Here is a 23,548-nt window from a genome sequence, read left to right as displayed (position 1 = left end):
ATATCAAATGTTCAGAGGTGTGTTCAAGCAGTGAACTAAAAATATTCCCAATGAATTTAAAAACAAACCATGCTCATACCAAATCCTACTCTATCTATCTATCTATCTATCTACCTATCTATCTATCTATCTATCTATCTATCATCTATCTATCTATCTAGTCTAAATACCTCGGTATTCACACATATAGCCTACTTGAAAATCAAACATTGTCAACAGCAAATGTAGCGATTTAATATGACATAGCCTAAATGTAGTACAAATAATTGGCCGAGTTAATATTTATGTAATGATATGCCATAAAAGTCTGTGTGTCATATTCCGTTTCTGTAAGTGCAGCAGTGATTTGTCCACGCAGCGCGTTTGCGCAGGCGCGTCCCTCACTGTCAAGGTGTGGACACGGCGAGAGCGCGAGTGGGAACACAGTGGCGTGCTTTTGGAAAATGAGTGGATGCGTCTTCAGAAAAAAAAAACAGCCGGAAGGGGTGAACGCCAGTCCGTTTTTACAAAAGCAATATGTGCACCAACGCGTCCCCCTTTGAAGTTCTTGATATATAAAGTCGTAAAGCTCTCGCGTCTTTCACAGTCACCTAAGAGCTGAAGTGAAGTACGAAGAGCGCAGGTAGAAGAGCAGAGCCGGAAGAACTCGCATTACTGGTCGCGTTCGCTTTGCTTGGTTTCTTCCAAGTGGATTATCTTTGATATTATCACATAAATGAAGTGAGATTTAAAGTGCTAGTTTTAAAGTGCATTCGAGCTAAAGAAATTATGACGGACTTGAGGAAAAATAAACTCTTCGTCCTGGTGGACGTACTGTGTGTTGTTGTAGGTAAGCGAGTTCAATGTTTCAACGTTCAATGTCCTGATTTGAAGTTAATTTCTGAACTTGCAAGTTGTTGGTTGAATGCTATTTTATTCATTTCTAACATGGGGTTTGTCTTTTTAAACAATATAAGCTATTATGTAACTGGGTTGTTGACAGATAACATAGACATGGTCGATCAAAAAAGAACAAAAATTAAATTGTGTTTGTATTGTAAGGTAGGCTAAATTGGCAACTGTAAATATAAAAAAAGACAATTAGATGGGCAATTACATTTAAATCAAGTTTAGCTTTTCCCATAACCTTGCATAAGCACACAACCTTGCAAAACTGCCTTGGCTTTGTACCAAGTCGCAATAAACTATTTTGACATGCTGTCGCCATGTATAATTTGAAGACCAGTCTGGTTATGTTTTTGTCTTTTGTCAATATCTTACTTATTGTAAAAAGCAAATGCTTTAGGCCATGTTCAAAGTGTCATGATAAGGGGCCTGTCTTTAGAAGATCTTCATGTTTAAATATGTATTTGGAGGTGTGTTCTGTGTGTTTACAAATGGAGTTGCATTCGTCCTGGCTTCTTTTCCTGGATTTTGCAAGTTCAGGAAGCTGAGTATTTGTTTATGGAAATGCGATCCAAGCCTGTCAGTATTTCCCACAGTGTTTGGCAGCCTGTAGTGCCACAGAAATGTTCCTTTTCTTGCATTTTTGGCTTTATTCAGGGCTTTGCTTGCAGACAAACCCAATGACCATAAACATCCTAACATAGTCACATAGTAGTACCCATTATGGAAGATTCGACTTGCCTCAGTGCTTAAGTGCGAACCAGCTTGACCATTACTTCCTTTGGAAACACTGTTTTTCTTAACCGCATGAGGTAACCCTGGCCTGCTATGACGTTGGGAGATGAAGTTTCTGCACCTGCCCTTTGAAGTCCTTTATTGTGTCTGTGTTCTCCAACCTCCAGCATTGGATTTCATGAGGGCTAGAACTTGCCCTAGGCACCATCCTTCACCTTTAGTCTCAGACTACAGCTTTACCATGGTGCACGTCTCTATCTAGATGAAGTGACTGATTTGAGGTCTGTCCATGATGTGGACAGGGATGGACAATATTGTCTTAAGTCATATGCTCTTTGAATTCATAGCTAGTTTCATATGCTTTTGAAATGCTATTTTTAACAAACGTTTCAATGTAATGTCATGTGGTGCACAGTTGTTATAGTTAACTAAGACTAAAATGATTAAAAATAGTTTTTGTTCATTGAAATTAAGCTGAAAAAAATATTAGACGGAAAACTAAAGCTTAAAATACACAAACATTTTAAATGTTTACCTAGCAACTTAATAAAGTAAGTTTAAGTACTAAAATGACTAAAACGGAATCAAGTATAAATTAAGCCAAATAGAAATACTTTTAATGAAAAAAGGACATAAAAAAACTATTAAAACTATTGAAATGAAAACTGAAAATATAAATAAAATAAATACAACAATAAATAAATAAATGCTACTTGAAATGATGAATAAATATAACAATAGTATATAAATAATACTAAAATAACATTAATGTGTTGTAACCATCAAGTAAAAAACACCTTTCCCAAAACATTTTAAACGTTTCATGGTAATTTTCCTTTTTTCTTTTTACAAATAACATGAATTAATTCATAATATCTTAACATTATTGGGGAGGTTGTACCACACGACATTTTATAAATAAAAAGGTCAAATAATCTGATTTTTTAAGAGACTTGTTGACCTTCACACACAGTGATAAGGGTCTTGAGGGTTGCACCACATGACTGTTGGTTCTCAGATGCTTTTGAAAAGACCATCAATATTTTTCCAACTTAACAGAATCATTTACAGAAAATTAAAATTCTGTCGTTAATACAAACCGCATTACAGAATTTCCCATTTGTTGCAGATAACTTTTCAATTTGGTCAGTTTTCTGATAAAGATTCATGTATGGAAATAAAGGCACATCTGAGAAAGGTCAATAACTTCTCATTCAGTGTCGCCCATAACTATATATGAGTGTGTATGCGTAATTTGGTTTCTGATTGATCTACAAGGACATAAAAGAGAGCTCAAAGTCCTGTAAATTTGAGACACTTGGCCTTGAGCTAACGAAAGCAAGCACAGGTGGAATTATTCAGTCATTTTCAAATAAATATCAGCCTCTCCAATTGCTTTAGAAACAACAGAAAGTCCCAGAATCCAGTAGAGTTCAGCTACTGAAGAATTTCTGTAAGTGTTTCTGGGCAGTAATATCCTTTCCCAGCCCTGAATTTGACATTCAATCCAGCCCACCACCCTCTGCTTCTCTTTTCCTTTTGTCTAAGTAAACTTTCCCTCCACACAAACACAGTCTGGCTTTTGCTTTAGCTCACAGGCGTGTATTTTACTGCTCCCTCTATGCTGGTGTGCTTTATGATTTTTACATGATCAATCATTGAGTATTTACAGAAATAATACTTGGCAGATAATATTCAGCGTCTATTCGAGTCAAAGCTGCAAGATCAGTGTTTTACTTCAGTGAAAGTGAAATTGATGGGAGTTATCTAAGCTTATCTGTTTAATATCAAGCCAAGCTTTTGGCCCAGTACTGAAGGACTTTCCCGGCCTTTTTACCAGGAGCTCAGTATTTTTAATAAAGCACTTTATTTAATAACTAATAGTATAATGTACAGTGAAGGAACATTTCTTGTTTTAGCAGACCCCCTTTATACATTTCATTTTATTGGTATTTTGTAATAAAGTATAACAGGGCCTGTATGCAAATGCTTTTATCCGAATGACTTACAGATGAGGAATGTTACAAAGAGTGATTCATACAAAGAAGTTATGAAACATGAATGCCACAATAAATCATTTCTTCAGCAAAGTACAAGTTAGAACAGACATGTAGTTTACACAAACAAGAAGTAGAATTTATTTATTTATTTTCATGGTTAAATACTATACATATATATATATATATATATATATATGTATATATATATATATATATGTGTGTGTGTGTGTGTGTGTGTGTGTGTGTGTGCGAGCTCCGTTAAAAACAGTAATATTGTGAAATATTATTACAATTTAACACAACTGTTTTCTGTTTTTATATATTTTAGAATGTAATTTATTCTAGTGATGTAAAGCTGAATTTTCAGCTTCATTACTCCAGTCTTGAGTGTCACATGATCTTTCAGAAATCATTCTAATATGCTGATTTTGTGTTCAAGAAACATTTATTATCAATATTGAAAACAGTGTGTGCTGCATCACTTTTGATCAATTTAATGCATCCTTGCTGAATAAAAATATAAATTTCTTTAAAAAATTGAACAGTAGTTTTTAGAAACATTTTAGAATTTACATTTGTTTAAAAAAAAAAAAAAGAGAGAGAGTGACTCTGCTTTTCAGGTAGAATTGGGAAAATTAGCGTCATAGCATTGTGAAATAACCAGCAAAGACATATTGCCAGACTAATTCCCTAGAACTACTGGCGAAATAATATGGGAAAACTATGAAGGTAGAATGACGTCAAAAAGATTTGCATACGCAGGGTAATATTTGTGGAAGTGTACATAAGACTGTAAGCGTAAATTAAATTTGCATGTGCAAAAGAAGCTTTGTAACGGTGTAAATCTCGTTTCAAGCGCAAGAAAAAATTATTTGCAGCATTTTGCAAATAATTTTTTCTTGCGCTTGAAACGCGATTTACACCGTTACAAAGCTTCTCTTGCGCATGCAAATTTAATTTACGCTTACAGTCTTATGTACACTTCCACAAATATTACCCTGCGTATGCAAATCTTTTTGACGTCATTCTACCTTCATAAAAACGACAAGGAAACGTTTAGGCTGTTGGAACTGTCATGCAGCATTATATTTCAGGTCTTGGTTAAACTTGTTCAGAAAGGTCTGCGTGAGATGGCAGTTGCAACATCAACAAAATTGTTCAGAAATTGGTCACATCATGAGACTATTAACATGATGCTGTTTCATTAATCACAGAAACCTTCTTTAAAGCAAAACTATTTGGCTAAACACTACTAGCGTACAAGTTAGCCTATTTCCCACGCAATGTTATATATTTCCGTAGCTTTCAAGAGCGTAAATCAAACACTAGCATTAGCGTGGGGAAGTAGAGGGCTGGGACGGACGGACTCTGTTGTATGGCGAAAGAGAAGAGGAGGAGGGTGGGCGTTTCTTCTTGAAGTAGGATTCCAGACTCTCCTGCGAGGCTGTACGCTCAGCACATAGCTTCCAAATGAGTCAGGCGGCCTTGCCAAACTACAGCTCAGGGAGTGCTGCCGGCAGACAGACCGCCTTCAAAACTCTCACTTAAGGGGCGACACAGGGTTGTATTTTCGTAACACTTATGATGGTACTCCAAAAAACCCACAAAAAAAGTCAAGAACATCTCATTTTCATCTTCAGAGTAGGAACAGAACATTGTGGGTTCGGCTCGTATGAACTGGGCTTCGAATGTTGAAATGAAGCCAGAATTGATCAAGTCTGGTGTTGAAAGCTGAGTGTATTTGTTAATGCACCTTGAAACAAGTTAGGATACAAGATAAGTCAGTAAAAACATAGGGTGTGTTTGATAATGAAAGGTGGTGAACCAATTTTAGGGTGAAGGTCAAAGCCGACCCTAAGAAAATAGGCTACTCCCTATAGCCAAAACCAAAGACAAGATTTCTTTACTTTTTTTTTTTTTTTAAATGACTGAGTGGGTTTTCACCAGGGTTTTTTTTTCCCATTGGAAATGCACCAACTCATGTGTCCTTGAAACTGCAAGCAGCACAATTCAGATTTACTGTAAATGTATGAGCTAAATGCTCTCATAATTTCAGTTTCTTGGACCAGCATCATCATACCAATGTTGGGAAAGCTACACTGTAAAAATTTGTTTTTGTAGCTCATTTTTCTTTGTAATAATCTATTTACTGAGTCAATTTCTGACTGAAAATAGTTTCAAAGTAAATCGCACACCAAATTTCTTTTGTGTACTTTGAGACGTTCCAAGTAGTTAAGTAAGGAATAATTGACGACGGGCCGTTGAATTATTAGAAAAATAATGTACACCCGAAGTGGTGATGCGGCCACAACGCGAAGCAAATTTCTAATAATTCAATGGCCCGGAGTCAATTATTCCGCTTATACTACGGTTACCACACCACAAGACATAGACCAGATGATATATTTCAAGGTATTCGTCCGGTTTTTGTACTTAAAACCCTATTGTGAGTAGGATTAATTTCTTCCGCATCTCATCCAACGCCTCCGTTGCTAATTCCAAAACGTAATTTTAGACCTAGTAACGGAGGATTGAGCCGTTGATAGCAGACAAATGCAGTTAATACAGTTAATAACTAAGTTATGAGAGAGAGAGAGAGAGAAAGCGTGTGAATTAGCCCAACTCTTTTTGAGTCTGTGTGTCTCTCAAAAGTGTTCGGCAGAAGTGTCCCTACTAATAGTGAAACTTTAAGTTCATTTTCTTCACGTAGAGTGCTGTTCTTACCTCTCTTGTCAGAAATGTCATGTAGCTTTTAAGTTGCTAAACTAAACAATTTTACTGATAAAATCAGAGAGTCAGAGTAGCACTAACAACTAGGGCTGTCAAAATGGCTGAAAAACTAAATTCTAATTTTGTACTTAAATATCTATAACAACGCAGCAGCGCCGCATCTAGTGGCTTCAACTGGATAGGCTAACAAAAACATTCAAATGCAATGACACTTATATCGTCATCGCATCTCGTGCGCCACTGATAAGGCAGCCTCCTTAACGCACACCTAAAATTCGAATGTAACGTTTTTGCATTCGAACGTGGATTTTTATTTTAAATTCAACGAATATTCGAAATTCGAATAAAACAACGTAAAACAACGTAAAACAACGTTAGCTTATTATGTTTCCGTGTGTGCGTCTGTAGGGAGAGAGCGGGAGAAATAGAGTAGGCTATTTGTTTACATACATAATAAAACGTAATTTTGTGGCAAAACATGGAAATTATCGTTTTTATCCTATTGCTTACTATATTTATTTGTTTGGTCACTGTCGTTGTGGGTTTTGGTTATTTTGCTGTTGTAAGACCTTTGATATAACTGAAATCATTTGGCGAAGTGATATGGAACTGTAATGCGGTCAAGACCTGCCTGGAACTACGTTTGCCGTGCGTTTCCCTGAAAATAATTGCATACCTTAGAACTAGGGCTGTGCAAAAAATCGAATGCGATTTTTATGTGCATCTCGTCAGTAAAGCCGCTTCTCCAGCATGTGCTTTCAGATGGAGCGGCATTTACTACCCAGAGCCGTAGATCACTGACAAGCTACACAAAATCGCGTTCAAAATCAGCAATGAATCGCCTGTGATTTTGAACGCGATTTTGTGTAGCTTGTCAGTGATCTACGGCTCTGTGTAGTAAATGCCGCTCCATCTGAAAGCACGTGCTGGAGATTTACTACTAATCACCAGAAGCGGCTTTACTGACGAGATGTGCATGAAAATCACATTCGATTTTTTGCCCAGCCCTACTTAGACCGTTCGTCAGCCAATCAGATTCAAGCATTTAACGGCCCCGTAGTATAAGCTACAGTAAAGCTGCGTTCTTTAAGGGATAGTTCACCCAAAAATGAAAATTGTCATTAATTACTCATGCCATTTTAAACCCGTAAGACCTTCGTTCATCTTCGGAACACAAATTAAGATATTTTAATGAAATCAGAGAGCTTTCTGACCCTGCATAGACAGCAACGCGACTACCACATTCAAGGCCCAGAAAGGTAGTAAGGACATAATTAAAATATTCCACATATTCAACTGTAATGCTACGAAGCTACGAGAATACTTTTTGTGTGTTTAGTTACTTGAAGCTAAAAAAAAAGTGCCATTGTTAACTCTCCCTGTATGACTTTCTGTTTTCTATGGAATGAAAAAGGTGTAATTTTGAGCTTTGAATGTCAAAGCTGCTCCATGCAATGAAAGTGAATAGTGTACCACAGATTCTCACACATATGACTTGGAAGATTTGGAATATATAGTGTATAAGTCATAAAAACTGCTTTCGTAATGCATATTCTTTGTCTTTATTGGAGCTATACAGTCTCTTGTCCCCATTCACTTTCATTGTATCCAGACATTCTGATCTACTTACGTTCAGCGTAAGAAAGAAAATTTTCAGAATAACATGAGGGTGAGTAAACAATAACAGAATTTTATTTTGCTGTGAACATTTCCTTTTGTGTACTGAATGAAACTGCTAGTTTCGTCCAGTAATAGCTCTGGCGTTCCTCCAGTGGTGTGAGGGGAAGTGTAACTGTTTCAAACTCAGATTGCCACCAATTATCCCACATACCGCAACTGCACATCAGTTTGAACCAAATAAAGCAACGCTCCGTTCTGCCCTTCGTATTTATAGTGTTCATGAAGGAGTGGGAGGATGCTCTAAACAAAGAGGGAAACATGAATGAGGTGGAGACTATAGGAGTGGCAAGCTCATTTTTGTCTGTGGGATGGGCAAAAGGACAACAAAGGATGTAAATCTTCAGTCCTTCAACATTTCAGCAATCGCCAACCCTAATTATCTCCTCGCCCTCTCGGTTAAGTCACCATGTTGCTTTGTTGCAGTTTCTTGAAATGCTGCAGTGACCTTACATTTTTTCCCCCCCATATTAGGAGCTCATAGATGAAATGTCTGACATCATTTGGTCACCCATATGTTGTTCCAAACCCATCTTATGCAGGGCTCTCACTACAATTATTTTGGTAATCGAGTAATTGGATGATTATTCTGATGATTAATTGAGTAATCTGATAATTTTTCGTGGTAATTTAAATTGACCTAAGCGAACAATAGACTTTAAAATGACTTAAAAGACATATATAATAGCAATGAGGCAATAATAATTGGTTCAAATAAAATATCAAAAGCAAGTCAGTTAAATAAAACAGTTCAAATACATAATGTAATAAACCAATGTAATCACAGGTTATGTACATTATATATTATATCAAATGCTTGCAGAGGGCGCCAACGACCTAGCGATTGTTTTTACACTTTACAACGCAATCTAATCCATGTTTAATATTGACTAAACATTTAATTCAAATGTCCACTTAAAGTGTCACTTTGGGTATTTTGCGGGTTAATCGACACAGGCAAAAATGCAATCAAGAATTTTTTTTTTTTTATCAAGTACTCAAATTTAATTGAGGAAACATGGCAGCCCTAATCATATGACTTAGCAAGACTTGGAATATAGAGCGCAAGTTGTATGGACTATTTTAATTTGGACCCCATCCACTTTCATTGCATGAAAGAGAGAGGTGTGCACATTCTTAAACCACTTTTTTTCAAGGAAAAACTACCTGATTGTAAGCAAATGATGACAGAAGTTTTATTTTTAGTGAAATGTTTAGTTAAGAGCTAGAGTGCATTGCGTTAACTCGCATAGCATGAAGAAAAAAGCATAAAAACACTCATAAAAAGTCCTCACACCAAAACGGGGTCCTTTAATGTTTTACAGGAAATTTCACTTCCTGTACCTTCAAATGGAACTAATTTGTTTCAGGGAATGGTTGAAGGGTGACGGCTGGCGGCAGTTGAGACAAGGTTCATTTTTCCTTAAGCACTGCCCCAATACTGCAACGTGCTGGGTGTCAAGCAGCAAGCACGACTTTCTTTAAGCACATCTTGCCCTCTCACTTCTACGTGCCACATCTCTCCCTGCAGTCCTGTTTCGTTGCGTAATTAAACGACTGCCGAGCCAACCTGCCAACTGAGGCTTTGAACTCAAACAGTTTGAAGCTCTTCCACGTTGACCACATTTAATGTACCTTACACTGACTTAACTTGTAAATGTGTACCCATTCCCTGGGTACACAGTCTGGAAAATATTTCAGGAGTAATACTGATTAATTTCACTGAAGAGAACCAGAATATACAGCTCAGCCTTTTTAAATGTAAAGCTGACAGATTTTAGACTCAGTTCTCAATGTTTCTCGATGTTTTGATTGTGTTTGTCATTAGTCAATGACAGTTTGAAATAAAAAAAAAGTACTTCTCTGGGTGAGATCTTTCAGTTTTCCATCTTGCAATTTTTACCCGTCTTTTCGTTTCCTAATAACGTGTCTCAACAGTTGAAAAGTTTGGAGAGGAAAAGGGAAAAATGAGACTCTGTTTTATTGGGCTTTTATTTTCATTTGTTTGGAGTGTATTCAGCTGGCAAACATACAGAAAAGGCCATCCAAGCTCAGCTCCAGATCCTCAAAGTGTCTGAATCTCAATGGAGTGATAAAATTGGAGCCATTGTTTTGGGGTCTCCCTCAACAGGATGCTCTATGAGACCTGAGGGAAAGTTTATTTTTCTTGCATTGTTCGTAAAGAATAAATCTCCTTAATGAAAACAAAAATACAAGTTTCCATTCGGTAAACAATTTTTAGCAAGTGGATCACATCATTTTGCGTTAACTAGTTAGCTAGTGAACAGTTTAAGGTAATGTACCAATTTTTGTTTTCTTTTAATATAACAAAATGTAACACAAATATGTTTTGGGAAAAAAAACTTTTTTGTGAGGTGCAAAACAAAAGAAAATAAAACAACTCTAAATGTTTTTTTTAAAAACATTTGTTTTGTAAAGTGATAACAAAAGAAAACATTTGTAAATGTTTACAAAAAAATTGTTTTTGGTTTGTAAGGTGCAAGACAAAAGAAAATAAAACATCTGTAACTGTTTTTCAAAAAACATTTGTTTTGTACAGTGCAAAACAAAAACATTTTTAGAGAGTTTTTCAAACATTTTTTTGTTTTGTTTTGTAAGGTGCAAGAAAACTGAGCTACAGTCTTGTATGAAAGGTGCTCTATAAAAAGCTGGACTATTTTCTTAAACTCAGTGAGCTCTTTATTATTTACATTCATGTTATGAGCTCGTTGTTTGTGTATCTTTAAAATGGTCCTTGCAGAATAACAATGATGAATAAACTTAAAAAAAAAAGGCTGCATCTGTTTGAGGCCCTGTTTACACTATTGCATTTTCATTTTAAAATAGTGTTTTAAAATGAAAACGATGCTCGTCTACACTGGTGTTTTCACTGTGTTTCAGAAACGATCTCGGTCTACACTACACAACCGAAAACGCATGTCACATGACCATACATGCAGGTGCAACCATAGATGTGTATAGGTAAATTCCCTATTATTTAGATGGCGGACACGTCTGCGTGCTTGGAGCGGTCGAATGGGCAATCTACCTATACATATCTGTAGGTACAACAATGAGCATGATGTTATTGTTTACACAGTCATCAAGGATACACAGAGAGAATGTGGGCAGCCACACCATCGTTTTCAAAAGACTCCGTTTTGGTCCGTTTCCATTGAAACGCAACCCCGGAGTTTTCAAACTAAAACGTGGTCTGCAGTGTTTTTAAAAGTCTCCGTTTTCAAGGGTCGAATATACCGGAGTAGTGTAAACGACAGGCGTAACCGTAGCAAAAGTTATGCATATTAAAACTAAAATGCACTAGTGTAAACGGGGCCTGAGTCTTGAGGCGTGAGTCTAATTTAGTAGTTAGTTAGTAGAGATCAACCGATTGATCGGTTTTGCCGATTAATCGGCACCGATAGTTGATTGGCAGAACTATCGGCTTTTGGCAAAAATGCATGCCGATAGTTTTCCGGGTTGCGCTCGTTGCTGGAGCTGCGAGGGTCCATTGTCATTATACAGTGCGAGAGCAGCCTCTAGAGGCAGAAATCACTAACACCTCGTGTTGTTTGTTTTGACACGTGAGGCTGCGCGCTGCACAGAGCAGGAAGACGCGGATTTAAATGCAGCCGACAGAAAATCCTGCTGCGCCACAGTGTCCATTACTAATACATTTTTAAATTTTAAAGTGTCTTCAGTTAACATTAGTTAGGTACTATGAATTTTACGAACTTTAATGATCAATATAATTAATATTCATATTTTGTATTAATTTACAAAGTATGGTTCAGTACGTTTTTAAAAAAAATAGTAAAGCACTATTGAAGTTTTCATTCAGTATCCATTTTAAAAACCATCTGGTGATTAATCATATTGGCCAGTGTGGTCCAACCTAGCCATCTGTATCAGTAAAATCCTCTGACCTGGATTTTTGATCAGATTGTGAATCATTACTCTAAACATTCAAAATTCTCTGTTCAATTACATAGAACTTAATAATAATGACCGTTTTTGGGGCAAAGTTACATGAGCGGTATTGTTTTAATAGTGCACCGCTGAGGATGTCAAACCTCGGCTTTAAGGTTTGTCAGTGCATTATGTTTTGTGTGTTTATTGTCACTGTTCAGACCACAGTGGATGGAAATACAGTGTCATTTCAAACACCATTGTTCTTTGTTTTTGGGAATACAAAGACACTTTTATTTGTTCTTAAGTGCCTCTATGATTCTATTACTCTTTATCTGTTGTCATGACAACATGAAGCTACTTGTCTCAAGAATACACTGGAACTCAAAATTACTTGTTTTGGATAAGTTATGTTGCACCATTGCATTTCAACTTATTTTTCAATGATTTAAGTTTCTAAATTTCTAGTGCCAAACTTTTAAATTACATTAAAGTGATTGGTAAATTTTCTCTTTCTCTTTTTCTCTCTCCCTATAAACTAACCACAAAAGATGAGTCTGAAGACAGCTATAGCAATTTTCCTAAAAAAAAAAAACACTATTATTTTTAATAATATGTTATTAAAACTATTATTTTTTTAAATTATGTTTCACAAAACAAAAGAAGACAAAAGTTTTGTTTGGTAAGGTGCAGAGCAAAAGAAAACAAAAACATTTGTAAACATTTGTCTGGAAAAACATTTTTGTTTTGTAAGGTGCAAAACAAAAGAAAACATCTTTGTAAACACTTTAAAATGTTTTTGTTTTGAAGGAAACAAAACATTTCTGTTGTGTAAGGTGCAAGTTTGAGCTGCAATCTTGTATGAATGGTGCTCTATAGAAATGTTTTTTAGTAGTATATTATGTGATTATTAATGAGCCCCTTATGTACAGATTATGAACTTCTTGTTTGTATATTTTTAATGGCCCTTGTAGAATAATATTTTAACCTTTTTTTTTTTTTTTTTCAAATATGAAAACCGCTTGGGTGAAAGCAACTCCCTCACATTGAGCCCAGAGTTTAAAGTTGTGACAGACCTGACCGTCTGTTTCACAGATCCTCTTGTACATATTAATACCATAGTGGTATAAAAGGCACTTGAGCAGTTCTGGATTTGTGTGCTGGACATCCATATTTAGACATACTGGATGAACCAGAAGGTTCAGAATCATATTTAACATTTTTTAACTGCATGTTTTCCTGCTGATGTAGCATCTTTCTGATATCTCTGTAGGTCTTTGGCGTTCATAACATACCTAAAATATCTACACAATACTATAGATCCCATTCAAGCAGCAGAATATTTTCATTTTCTTGCGGTAAAGATATGCAAACTTACTACAACACTTTTATACATCCACTTAATCAATAGAAAATGGATTTACAGGAAGTAGCATTGTCCTTACTGTTCTTTTGAGTCACTGTGGCTTAGGATCACATGGTTGCTGGGTGATTTTGTAACATTTCCGAATGTCCCAAGGACATTTTCCATTCATTAAAGGATCACGCTGTGGCTACATTCAGACATATGCATCTCCAGCCACATCAGTTCACCGACCAAGGCGTTGTGGAAAGGATGTCTGGGCTGTGGGTGTGTACGGTCGTGTTTATGGTATGGCTCGCAACGTGTTTTGGGTTAAGATGGTGTGGTCGGGTGACTTCCTCATAGCTGTGGGATAAATTTCCATGTGACTCTTAGGAAAAAAGAGGTACTATAAATAGTCACTGCTTCCATGGCAGAATTCAGATGGTTTTCTAAAAGTTATTAAAAAAAAATGTGCTGCATTTCATGAAATCATCTATGATGCAAAAATAACTGCTCCAGTTTTATTTATTTATTTGTGTATATATTGTATTGTTTGTGTGTGTAAAGCATATATAAATTAATGATTTAATGGATTGAAAATGTTTGTCATGAAGAGAAAAATGTGGAATTTTTTTTATTATCTAACTGCATTAACAATAACAAAAATATGATACTTCGCCCAATAATCAACAGAAATATGTTTGGTTGAATTATATTTAATTATAAAGTTACCCAATTTTTTAGTAAAACAAACATACCATGATTTATAAATATATTATGTAAATATATACATTATAATCTAAACATGAAATATTTGTTTTGGAATTAATGTAATTAGAAATGGTTGAAAGTATTTATTTTATTTTAAATATGACCCAGACAGGTTCTTGTCAGGTTTCAGGATATTCACCCTGTATATTCTCCACATTAGACAATAACTTTTCATTTAGGAAGCATTATCGCTTTATTTATTTATGTATTTATTGTTTGTTTGTCTCATTTCCTTTCCTGTAGCGTCTCTGCCCTTTGTGATAATGAATATTGCGTCCCAGCCATACGAGCGAGGCATCTACTGTCAGGACGAGAGCATTAGTTACCCTCTCAGACCAGACACAATCACCCACGTGACACTGGCTGTAGTCACCATCACCTGCACTATCATCATCGTGAGTCCCTCATTCATTGATCTCCATCAACCCTTCCATGATCTCATCATCCCATGAGTCACGCGCTGATTCTCAACAAAGTGTCCGTTCATGAATCTGCACAGCAGAGGGTTTTATTATGCACAACAACACAGCGTTATGTGCTCATGGACTTGTTTGACATATTAACGACAAACCTAACTGTTTTAATCTTTGTCGCATGCTATTGAAATGCATATTTCTAAACATTTACCTCTTCTGTTCCTCTAGATATCTTCGGGTGAAGCATATCTGGTGTACAGCAAAAAAATTCACTCCAACTCTACCTTTAATCAATATGTGTCAGCCATATATAAGGTGCTGGGTGCCTTCCTGTTTGGGGGAGCCGTCAGCCAATCACTGACGGACTTGGCCAAGTACACCATTGGGCGACCACGGCCACATTTCTTAACAGTATGTGCTCCCAAAGTCTGCAAAGGATACATGGCCACGATCAACTGCACTGGCAACCAAAGTGATGTAACTGAAGCCCGGTATGTTTCTCATTGGAAATGTTTTAACGGCTTGATTTCAGTGAATTTCTTTTGAAACTGTATGTGATTTGTGTGTCGTAGGTTGTCCTTCTACTCGGGTCACTCCTCCTTTGGGATGTATTGCATGCTGTTTCTAGCGGTGAGTGCTACAGCAGCCAAATGCTAACATGTTAAACATTAAAGGGGTCATGAACTGAGAAATCAAAATTACCTTGACGTCGTTGTACTATAAAAACATCCTGTAAGTTTCAGAACTCAAAACTATCTTGTTAGTCTAAAAACAGCTTATATTGAAGCCAGTCTGCAAAAATGACATGTGCCACTTTATGACGCAATAGTGTGGATAAACACCACCTCCGCAGAAGATGATCAACGCCTGCTTCTACATCGCTGCCTGTTTAGCCCCGCCCACCAATTCACACATTTTATTTCAATTACACAACTGTTAGCTAATCATAGCATTGGGCGTTTACTACAAGTCTACAATCCGTCACGTCTATTCAAACAGAGCGTTCAGATGAGGGGTATCAAAACAGGACAGAAAATATCCTATTCTAAATTATGAGGTTTTTTGATGTAAAAATATTGATAACATTAGAAGTGGACCTTTAGAGAACAGTACAAAATAGTAAAAATATTGATAACATTAGAAGTGGACCTTAGAGAACAGTACAAAATAGTAAAAAAAAAAAAAGGCAGTTCATGATCCCTTTAAACATTTAACACAAGTTTGGGGATGGAATTATGTGTTTTTGTGACCAATGGCAGATGGGGATAGCGTTTGGGGAAACCTGTTTGAAAATAGTCATTAATTCTGCAGTTATATTTGATGTCAATGAAGACGTTAAATGCAGTGACATTTACTGGTGTTCAATACATTTTCAAGGCAAAATCTAGTTATTCGATAGGAATCCATGCCATTGGGAATTTCCAATGTGAAAGATTTCCTCACAAAGATTTTGCATTGTTCAAATTGGTCAGGCAAATTTCACGGCATTGACCGACAGAAGGCTGCTTGGTTTGAAAGTGACTTTGTTGTGAACTGTGGTTCACACATAGCTACATTTGACAATAATTATTTTTGCCTGTTCAATTTTTGCTAATATGACTGCACATTAAGGCTTAGTAGGGTGCAACTGTTTTTGATGCACAAAAAATGGGAAACAGTGAGGAATATATGGTGTACGAGTTCAAATTTTTTGCAGTTATTTAAAATCATTCTTTTTTTGCAGAGTTTGCAAATGAACTGGAACTAATTTAATGAAACTATCAGAGAACAGAACAACAACAACAACAAAAAAACAATAAAAACTAATCTCTGAAATCAGCCAAGGTTCTGCATCATACAAAATGATTTCCTGATGAATTACAAAGCAAACGTACAAATCTTAAAGGCTGTTTAGAGAGCCCTCTGAGATAATGCTAAACTGTTAGCATTTGTTATTTCCCAAAGGCTACAAAAAAATGTAAATTTTTTTTCTGTTTTCTAATCCTCTCAACAAATTAGTCACCTCTTCTTCTTTTCTCTCACCAGTTCTATGTTCAGGCCAGGTTGAATGCAAAATGGGCTCGTCTCCTGAGGCCCACTATCCAGTTCTTCCTGGTGGCCTTTGCCGTGTATGTAGGTTACACTCGTGTATCTGATTATAAGCACCACTGGAGCGATGTGCTGGTGGGGCTCCTCCAGGGGGCGCTCATTGCAATTCTCACTGTAAGTTAACACATTTTTCCTTTAAAGGGACAGTTTACCCAAAAAATATCCAGAAACCTCGTAAAAAAAAACTAAAAACTAATTTCCTCACTCTTTTGTTGTTCCAAATCTGTATTACAAAGTACTAGAAAGAATTAGAGTTAGAAATTTGGTAATTATTAATTTATTTGTAATGGAAATAAAGATGGGGAAAAATGTATAAAAAACATTAAAGCATAGCATTGTGATTTCATTACTGCATAACTGCTAACAGTCATTGTCTCTTGCAGGTGCGATACGTATCAAATTTCTTCAAGGTTCGTCCTTATCCTCAATGCTCAAGTCCAGAGACAGCGGACAGTGAGGAACGGAAACCAAGCTTACATTTAAGGGAGGTAGAGCACAATAACCATTTAGGCTATTCTGGACCTGTGTGAGAGAAATGAGGCCGAACACTACATCTCCCACAAACCACTGGACTGACAGGAGGGGGCGGAGCAAGACTGCAATGCTCACAATGGTCCTCCTTGAAAAAAAAGCTTTAGTGTGTCTTCATTTGCTTTGAATGAGAGAGAACTTTTTATACATATTTAATCAATTTATTTTAATCAGAATGATTTGCCGAGGATGTTGAGGGGCCAGATTGATTTTTTTTAAAAGTCTATATACTGGACCAGGTTTTATATAAAGTAATGTACGGCATGTATAATCTTATTTGAATTGTAAATCTTACTGTTGTGTAAATAATGGCTTGCTTTTCTTGTATAATTTGATGAACCCAACAGAATCCTACATTCTGTCGTTAAAAATGTCAGAAATCACTTTTGCTAATATTATGTGCCTTAGTAATTATATAGTAATCTGGACTGCAAATAGTGAATAATGTAAAAAAATTGCTAGGATATCTTTTTTGTTCCCCTATGTTTAAAATTTAAACCTGAGATACCACTACAGCATCTGCAAGCCTGTTATGCTTCTTTATATTTTCAATTTTTGCATTTTAAAAAGCTGGCTGTATTGAACTTTTGAATTGTTCGCGTTTGTCCAAATTCCTATTAAATATTTGTAACATTAATCTGCTTGTTGGTTGAGTACTGCATTGCTATATTTTTTTTAATTTTCAGATTTCACTACTTTAAAGAATAAGGCTACTTTTACACTAGTGCATTTTCATTGTTGTACCTGCATGAACGGTCATGTGACATGCGTTTTCAGTTATGTAGTGTGGACGGAAATCGTTTCTGAAACGCAGTGAAAACGCCGTTTTTAAACGAAAACACGCTAGTGTAAACAGGGCCTAAATATGATGAAATGGAATCTATTTTGATTACATTTGCATTCTACTGAAAAAAATACTTTAGCATGGTACATTTAATGTTTGCATGTCTAGTTAGCATATTTTAATCCATTTAAGTCTTATGTCAATAATATATGTGTTTATGTAGGCATGAATTCAATCCACATGTAAACTTTAGTTTTACATACCGTAAAGGACATATCAGCCAGAAGTGGTTGCCAAACACTTTTGATCTTATTTGGTTTGCAAGTGTTGTTTATTTTAGCCATGTTCTTATGGGCACTTTCCTGTCAGTCCAGCACTGCAGTAGCCAGGCATTTAATGTTGACCATTTATTCAGCCACAGCCATGACTACAAATGAGATGGTCAAAATTAGTTAGTCAGCTTTCTTTCAAAATGAAATCTCAAGAGTTTAATTAATGCAATGTCAAAGTGAGAAAGAAATGCATTGTTGAATACTCTTATTCAATTATTAAATAAATTCAAAAGACATCATAATAGTATGTGCACTCAGTGTGAGCGGGCAGATCTGTAGTTGCACATGCTCAGTTCTTTATTTGTGTTATAACATAGGCTAGCAGGCACTGAAACCACTGGTCAGGATGGTAACAAAGCTTCCAACCTACCCTTGTGTTCCTAAATGGCAATGGTGTGACAAAAACCTTCTTGCTACTCTATATCATGTTGTGTTCCTTTTACCTCGAATGTAAGTCGTTATTTTGTGGGTTTCCATCGGGCCTGATTCCTCTCAGCTTATGCAAGAGCTGGCTTTAGAAGATGTCAAAGAAAGCCTAAGTTGTTCTAACATATTTAGCACCTTTATTCCTTTGGGGATGATTTTAGGTGTTGTCACATTACTGTGTTCAGAGCTATTTTAGCTATGTATTGTTGGTGTTAGGCCTGTCACGATAACAACTTTTTGTTGTGCGATATATTGCCCCAGAAATAATTGCAATAAGCGATATTATTGTCATATTAAAGACCATTTTATGCCACTGAATATATAATCATAATGTAACAGCATAATAATGCAAGAAGGCCTACTCTTAATAATGCAAGAAGGCCACTTCCAAATGACAACAAACTTTTAATTTTTAAGAATATTTAGATCATGGAAATTAAGTATCAAAATATTAGATACCTTAAAAAACCTGAATAAATAGTAAATAAACATTTTCTAACAAAAAGTGCAAAGTAACAAGTACAAAAAAAGAAAAATGCACAAAGAACTTGTATGGAGATTTTTCTATCTGCAGATTTTTTCCTGACCTTCTTTTCTCTGTAAATTAAGGGTGCACACTATTGCTGAAAAATACAATCACTACTCCGCAGTCAGATGTCCGTATGCACAAAGGCACAGATCCCTAAACAAGGCCATATCGGCAGATGAAACTTTTTTTGTAGAAGCATTTTTTAAATTTGAACGAGCACCTCATGACTACACCACGTTATGTACGAGAAGCTGCAAAAGACACAGGCGCAAGTGGAATGTACAAAACATGGTGACATTAATTTTTAAGTAAATATAATGGGCGATATATTGCGTCACCAAAAATTATTGAGGTCATGTATATATATTGCGCGATAAGTCGATATATTGATTATTGCGACAGGCCTAGTTGGTGTCTCCTTCAGTAATTAATTTCTGCGTCATTTTGTGTGAAGATGGCTCAGTTAGCTTGTCACATTCCGCAAAATTCCTCCGTCAGTTGTTTTGCACTTTCAATGATGCATTTAGACTTACCACAACCTTAAAATGCACAATAGTGTTCAATGTCCAAAGTTGGATTTACCAGAATAGGGCTGGATTGTTAACCCTGGATGGGTCATCCTAAACCCCGGATAAACGGTCTCCTGGGTTATCTGTAATCACGTTTCACACTGCTCATACTATACCTGGGGTTAACTGTTAATCCTGGGTATTCATTCACAGACGTTTCACACTGTACATTCCTAAACCCCGGGTTAATGGTCGTTCTTATTTGCATATTTGTGGTGTCACTGTCACTGATTGGACGAACAGCAGGCAACCTGTTTACACGGCTTTTTCCGCGTTTGCCAGTTATTAAAAAAAAATGTCGCTGCGTAGGTCTTTAGCTGTTTTAAGCCTCATGAGACGCACAAAGGCAAGAAAACAAAGACAATAGTACAAAAGAAAGAAAACAAGGAGCAAAGTATGTGAATATTTCTTTGAATTTCTTTTAAGTGTGGAGAGACTAGAATTAGCTGTAAGAATAATACCGTCTCCTCATCACTCCAGTTCACACGCTTTCCATCTTTTGACATTTCTTATTTTTCTCTCACCGGCTGCTGTTTACACGACGCACGTTTCCTGTTACTGACGTGACATGAGCCTTGCTGCTCAATTTCTGATTGGCTGTCTGTTCCGGAGCAGGGTTTCATAACCCTGGGTAAAAAGAGGTGCTAACATCGCTTTCAAATTACAGGTGTGAAACGTTTCTTTACCAGGGGTTAAAAGCCGTGTTTAGAACGACGATAACCCGGGGTTAAGCGCAGTGTGAAAAGCCCTAATGAGTCTTTTAGCTAGGGTGAACTGCATTTCATGTTATAGCCTATCCACCTTTTTCCTATGCCCCATGATGCTTTGCGCAAATTATGGGAGTAGCTTCCATTTACACTGTAAACAATCAGCAAAAGGTTCGCTCTATGAATTGTATTAACAAATTACTTTCAATATATCATGAATAACTATAGATATTGTTGTATATCACATCAAATTATACCAAACGTAATGTTATTCTCTTAACTTCTGAAAATCGAAAATGAATTTTAAAAATGTACACCCCATTCAGTCAAAATGATGGTTAAAGGTCCCATGACATGCTGCTTTTTGGATGCTTTTATATAGGCCTAAGTGGTCCCTAGTACTGTATCTGAAGTCTCTTTCCTGAAATTCAGCCTTGGTGCAGAATTTCAGCCACTACGAGCCAGTCCCACAATGAGCTTTCCTTAGGACGTGCCATTTCTGTGTCTGTAGCTTTAAATGCTAATGAAGAGGATAGAGGCGGGGCAACTGCCATGCTTCGCTCGTTTGCAAGCTATGATGTCTCTCGAGGGAAAAAATATTGCGCTCACCTCGCACGGTAGTAGCTCATTTTCTCATGGGCGGGCCAAATTCTCTGGGCGGGCACATAATTCTCTGGGCGGGCAAAGCAGAGAAAGGGGAGGTAACCTTTCCCCGTATGACGACATAAAGGGAAGATTCCAGATTGGGCCATCTGAGCTTTCATTTTCTCAAAGGCAAAGCAGGATACCCAGGGCTCGGTTTACACCTATCGCCATTTCTAGCCACTGGGGGACCATAGGCAGGCTAGGGGAACTCATATTAATGTTAAAAAACCTCATAAAGTGAAATTTTCATGCCATGGGACCTTTAAGGATTAGCGCAATCTCATGATTTGTAGCAGTCTTTTTGAGTGGAACTTCCACAAACCGGAAGTGCTTCCCATAATTGAAAAAAAAACCCGCAGGAAAAAGGTGGATATTACATTGGCTACTTTTATGTTTTATTTGATGACGTTCGTGTTTGCAAATGTCGTTTTGTGCAGAGACCTTGAAAAACGATTTCCCTCAAAATGGCAGTTGTGATTTTACTCCGTTATTTTTACGCTCAGTATGCCTTCTGAAATTATTTTAAAAACTTACCTTTATATTATCTATGTTGTTTTCAATGTTGTTATAGATGTTATTGATACACATAACTGAGACATAATGGCGCCAGTCGCGTTTGCAGGAAACACAGCGCGAGCCGTTATTATTAGCTCCTCCTATTTCATGTTGATACGAGACATGAAAGTAGCGCCGGTGTCTGCTCCACCAATGAGCGGACTGATATACAGCGTTGCTATGCAAACATTAGGAAATATCTGATAGAGCGCTGAATTTATTAAACCAAAAAGAGGGCTGATTTTCACGTTAAATTATTTTTTGTTAGTGCGGTTTTTTTTTTTTTTGTAATTGTTTACAATATGCTTCTGAAATGTCTCCTTTGGTACTAGCCTATATTTTATAACTTATCACGCCTTTGTTCATCTTTAAAATGTCAGGTTTTCTCATTTTCTTCTTATAAATACATCCAAACAGCTACAAAAACATACTAAAAATATTACAATTCTTTTCTATAAAGTTCATTATTGGCCAAAAAAGGCCTCCTTCCTTTAGGAAAAATGGAAGGTGTAGTAATTCTGAGTCATATGTGGCATATAGCCTGGCAAAAGTAAATAATCCAGAAGGGATCTGCTGTTCATTTTGAAATGCACAGAGCTGGAGGCCCAGAGAGACAATGCTACACTTCTTTCAGCTCAGGGGTCAGTGATGCCTGGCTCCCGGCCATACCAACCACCGGCTGGATGGGTTTATATATTTATACTCGCTCACTGTTGCTGCTGTTCTCTGCGGCTCTGTGAGGAATTATAACAGGTAACGCACATTGGACGGTTGTACACTTCATGAACAACACGCTGACTATTAATTCAGAAACTCCTATTTAAAGATGTAGGGGTGGTTAATAAATGTTAATGTTACTGGTAATAAATTTGGAACTTTATACCTTCAAATTAGTCATTTAAATTGTACCTCTGAGCCTGAAGGCCAGACGTCCGGCTAACTCTAAGGGGACGTTTGGCTCCCGGTGAGGTCAGAGGATCCACAAGAGACATCTGGACTGGGCTGCAGTGGCTCAGGCTTGGAAAATACAGGGTCTGTTAACCTGCCAAGCAGGCTGCAGATAGTGGGTAAAGGGGGAAAATATGAGTACTATGGCTGGAGAGAGGAGACAAATTGAGTATGTTAAGATCCAAAAAGTTAATGGTGGAGGGAATATGAAAAACAAGAGGACATAGGGGTTTCTTAGCTATACCAGACATTAAATCTGACAAAACATCTCTTTGGGTCCATCTGGGTATGTCGTGAAAGGTTAAATGATTTATAAATAAAGAAATTGTAAATATATGTTTTCATAATAATAATTATTATTATTTAATATAATAATAATAAAAATAAATTATATCATATATGATCTCTATATTACAGTAGTAGTCAAAAAATATTTATTTATTTTCCCCACATGTACGTAATATGTGATATACTGACTCCTCCTGGACATTTAAAGTTTAACACCTTAATGTCATTTGCCTAAATCCTGAAAACTCTACTTTGGTGGAAGTTTTATTTTGTTGTATTATTTAGGAGTTATTCCTCGAAAGTTCTGCGGTCAGACTATCAAAACGTCGAGATATTTTTACTTGAAATTCAATTAAAAATACAATTTAACTGTATTCATTCCTGAGATGATATATGGACAGTCGTTGAAATATGTTTATATGTCTTCGATATTTTAAATATTTATGATGGAATAATGTGGAATAATAAGTTGCATTTACGATTTTAAAAATCTAAACATTTGGTTAAAAATTGCTATTTAAAAATATATTTCACAGTATGCTAGTAATTATAGGCTAGCCATCGAATTAGTAGTGGACCACGTGCTCTACTGTCTTTATCGTTTGATTACTAATTTCGTTGAGTTCTACTTGTTTTCTGAATATCATTATTCGCGATATTTTAAGGGGGGAAAAAATC

At 36.4% G+C, this 23,548-nt stretch overlaps 1 protein-coding gene across 1 annotated transcript; it reads left to right on the top strand.

The window, feature by feature from the left end:
- The first annotated feature begins 345 nt into the window (after nucleotides 1–345).
- Nucleotides 346–17,704, top strand: LOC107676990 (phospholipid phosphatase 2-like). Its single transcript, XM_016471767.1, has 6 exons — nucleotides 346–829; nucleotides 14,296–14,447; nucleotides 14,697–14,959; nucleotides 15,041–15,098; nucleotides 16,494–16,670; nucleotides 16,940–17,704. The coding sequence occupies exons 1-6, from the start codon at nucleotides 769–771 to the stop codon at nucleotides 17,084–17,086; spliced, it is 858 nt and encodes a 285-aa protein (XP_016327253.1). The 5' UTR covers nucleotides 346–768; the 3' UTR covers nucleotides 17,087–17,704.
- Nucleotides 17,705–23,548: the final 5,844 nt, after the last annotated feature.

The sequence above is a fragment of the Sinocyclocheilus anshuiensis genome, unplaced genomic scaffold, assembly GCF_001515605.1.
Source record: "Sinocyclocheilus anshuiensis isolate Anshui unplaced genomic scaffold, SAMN03320099.WGS_v1.1 scaffold420, whole genome shotgun sequence".
Lineage (NCBI taxonomy): Eukaryota > Metazoa > Chordata > Actinopteri > Cypriniformes > Cyprinidae > Sinocyclocheilus > Sinocyclocheilus anshuiensis.
The sequence above is the reverse complement of the archived record's forward strand: the minus strand, read 5'-3'. Positions and strand labels throughout refer to the sequence as shown.

Excerpts from the sequence above, each read along its gene's own strand:
- LOC107676990 (XM_016471767.1), top strand. The coding sequence starts at position 769 with ATGACGGACTTGAGGAAAAATAAACTCTTCGTCCTGGTGGACGTACTG. Across the intron at positions 15,099-16,493 it reads ATTGCATGCTGTTTCTAGCG|TTCTATGTTCAGGCCAGGTT; the intron begins GTGAGTGCTACA and ends TTCTCTCACCAG. Across the intron at positions 16,671-16,939 it reads CGCTCATTGCAATTCTCACT|GTGCGATACGTATCAAATTT; the intron begins GTAAGTTAACAC and ends TGTCTCTTGCAG.